Source organism: Daktulosphaira vitifoliae, unplaced genomic scaffold (genome assembly GCF_025091365.1).
Source record: "Daktulosphaira vitifoliae isolate Bord-2020 unplaced genomic scaffold, ASM2509136v1 Scaffold_1, whole genome shotgun sequence".
Lineage (NCBI taxonomy): Eukaryota > Metazoa > Arthropoda > Insecta > Hemiptera > Phylloxeridae > Daktulosphaira > Daktulosphaira vitifoliae.
In genome coordinates, this window is record NW_026099572.1 from 83,710,608 (window position 1) to 83,713,529 (window position 2,922).

A 2,922-nucleotide genomic window follows, 5' to 3' on the forward strand; every position below is an offset into this window, starting at 1 on the left:
GGCAATCGGAGTGTAGGACACTAACATAACTTATCGTGCATAAATCTATAGTACAGTCGCATCTAACCTAGGTCGTCCTACAGGTGATTGAAAAGAAGTAGGCCACATATCATAAGGTTCTTTGCATAAAGACAAAGATATTATTTGAGATTTCGCGTTGGTATATCCCAGCTACGAAATACAAATAAATCACAGTCGAAATATTATACTAGAAACTAATATTTTACTAATATATATTTATAACTAACATCATACTAAACAACTAAAAGTGTCTCTCCACTTATCGACCAGCTAGTCTGATCTATGCCATAGTGCCGGCAATCGTAGTGTAGGACACTAGTATAATCTATTGTGCAAAGAACTGAAATTGAGCTCGCATCTACCCTAGATCACTATTTGGACGACTGAAAAGACGTAGGCCACTTGGAAATAGTTTGTTGCACAGGACAGTTATGTTGCTTAGAAGTTATTTATTTGCTTTATAAATTATTAAATAATAGATATATTAAGGTAAAACACCATATACAAGGTTAAGAACTATACTACATATATATANACAAGGTCAAGAACTATACTACATAAATATACAAAAGGTTTTTACAAAAGACAGAGTTATAATAAACTTAGACTTCACCTTGGGTAGATTTAATATAGAATTGTATTAGAAAAGTAGTTATACACGTTATATAAAGTAGTTATNTTAGAAAAGTAGTTATACACGTTATATAAAGTAGTTATAGTTAAACACGCGAGTTAATAATAATATAAACCGTATAAATATAACTGCGTACATTAATGCGTAAACGTATACATCGATAATTGTTACATCAACAACATCGTTCATCTCAAGAGAATATCAGGATAGTCAGAGGTAAGTGGAACATTTGTTTACATAATAAGTCTATAATAGATCCTTTACTGAAGAATTTTTTAGTAATAAACAATTAGAATAGGATAAGTCATTGAGAATAAACTAAAATATTTTTATAAAAAACACGATACTTGTGACTCGCCGGAAATTAATGTACGCGTTTCTGTGCAGGAGCTAGGTAGTGACCCTTCTTTGTAATTTCATCTTATTCATACATTAGACGTCTTTACACAAGCATACATACCCCGAGATCCCTTTCTATTTCATTTTATTGTAGTCTATGCCGGGTATCTATAGCCACTTTTACTCTCCATTGGTGCCCATCTTTTTTACACTACGCCCGCTACGATTATTATTTCCTTATTGGCCACCTGTGTTACATTTCTTCTCTTTCACACCCCGAACCCCAAACACATTTAACAACATTCCTTCGCCACCTTATTATAGCCATTTTATTTATTACAAGACTACATACCTACCCTCTTGTCTTCTTTTTGTTTATTACAATTGTTACAATAAATATTATACTTATGAATCATAAAACTTCTAATCAGAATATTAATAAGGAAATAGAAGTTTTTTTACTGTTGGAATAATCCACTGATGTCTTAACATTAAACACTGTTAACAGATTTGCATTATTGCGTTTTTTCTTATGTTCGTGATTTTAATCACTGTTAGATATCATCTTAACTGGTCTCGTATTATGCCGTGTCCAAACTGTGCTACCGTTTTTTAATTTATCAAGACTTGTGATTTCAATTTTACTTTAGTAATAATATATTTACATAAATAATACGTAGTCTATTATTTTTTTATTTCTGAATGGATAAAATAAAAATAATATCTTTGAAAAATATATTTATATGTAAGATCTATTGAAATTTCGATTTCTTTTTATATATTTGTGTAATTTTAAAAACAACCATTTTCATTTTGAGAATAAGCATACTTAAAGAATGTTTTTTATTTAAAAAAATAATAATAAAATTACCACCTTTTTCTGTATGTTCATATTCACTGTTTTTATATCCTACAACATGTATAATATATAAATAAAAATTACAAAGACAAAAAAATTTCCTGTGTAAGTTACAATAATGTTCATATAATTGAACATGGTTATAACTTATTATCAAACTTTTGATATATTCGATTAAAAAAAAATGTATCATATTAAAATTATACAGTAACACAATTATGAAATATATTAAAATAATAATAAAAATGCATAATAATAAATGAATAAACAATTTTAGGACTAAAAGTTTTATTTTAACTATAATCATTTTATTTAAGATAAAATAAAAAAATATACAGCTATTGCAATTAATTCTAAAGTAAAATATAGAAAACCCTACTTATAAAATATTATTTAAAAAACTAAAATACTAAATATATTAAAACTCATATATTACATAACTATATTATTATGGATATTTAATTTTTATGATAAACATGAAATTTTTTATACATACCAACTATCTTGTATGAACTTTTCGAACAACTTGGGTTGATTATAAAAACAACAATTACAAATAAAAGAACCATTATAATTGAATTTGATGGTAGCATATTTTCTTTTTTTTTTAAATAATTTTTGTTTAGCTCTATAGTTTTGTTAATAACTTTTTTGTCTTAGAGATCATGAGAAACTGTTTAAATACTAAAATATCAGGTCATTAGTCCAGTAAATAACATATAAAATAAAATAACATAATAGTAATAAAGTAAACATGTATCTAATATATTATTATTTTGAAAATATTTTTGAAAATCTATAATGGATTTAAGAAAAATATTTGTCGACTTTTGACATACTAAAAAGAACAAAGTTGAAAACAAGAATATTCAAAACAAGTCACCAATCAACATATTTTCTTAAAAGTACCCATTAATCATTATATTTGATAAAATCGTCGTATTATTATCATTATTTATTTGAGATTAAATATAATAATATAATAGTGATGATATCAATTATATAAAGAAAGCACAACTATCCGCTATCTTCTTTATTGAAATAGTAATTTTTGTTTGTTGTTTATGAA

The 2,922-nt window shown here is 25.8% G+C and overlaps 1 protein-coding gene across 4 annotated transcripts in view; it reads right to left on the minus strand.

Moving 5' to 3' along the window:
- LOC126903137 (uncharacterized) overlaps positions 1-2,532 on the minus strand; it is a 14,850-nt gene extending 12,318 nt beyond the window's left edge. Inside the window, exons 1-2 of one of the 4 annotated variants that reach the window (XM_050681173.1) lie at positions 2,350-2,532; positions 1,866-1,904 (exon numbers count right to left, since the gene is read on the minus strand). In XM_050681173.1, coding sequence (XP_050537130.1) covers positions 1,866-1,904; positions 2,350-2,446 — 136 coding nt within the window. In that variant the 5' untranslated portion in view covers positions 2,447-2,532. The remainder of the gene's footprint in view (positions 1-1,865; positions 1,905-2,349) is intronic. The other 3 variants (XM_050681165.1, XM_050681154.1, XM_050681157.1) reach the window with 3 other exon arrangements.
- Between the last annotated feature and the right edge of the window lie 390 nt (positions 2,533-2,922).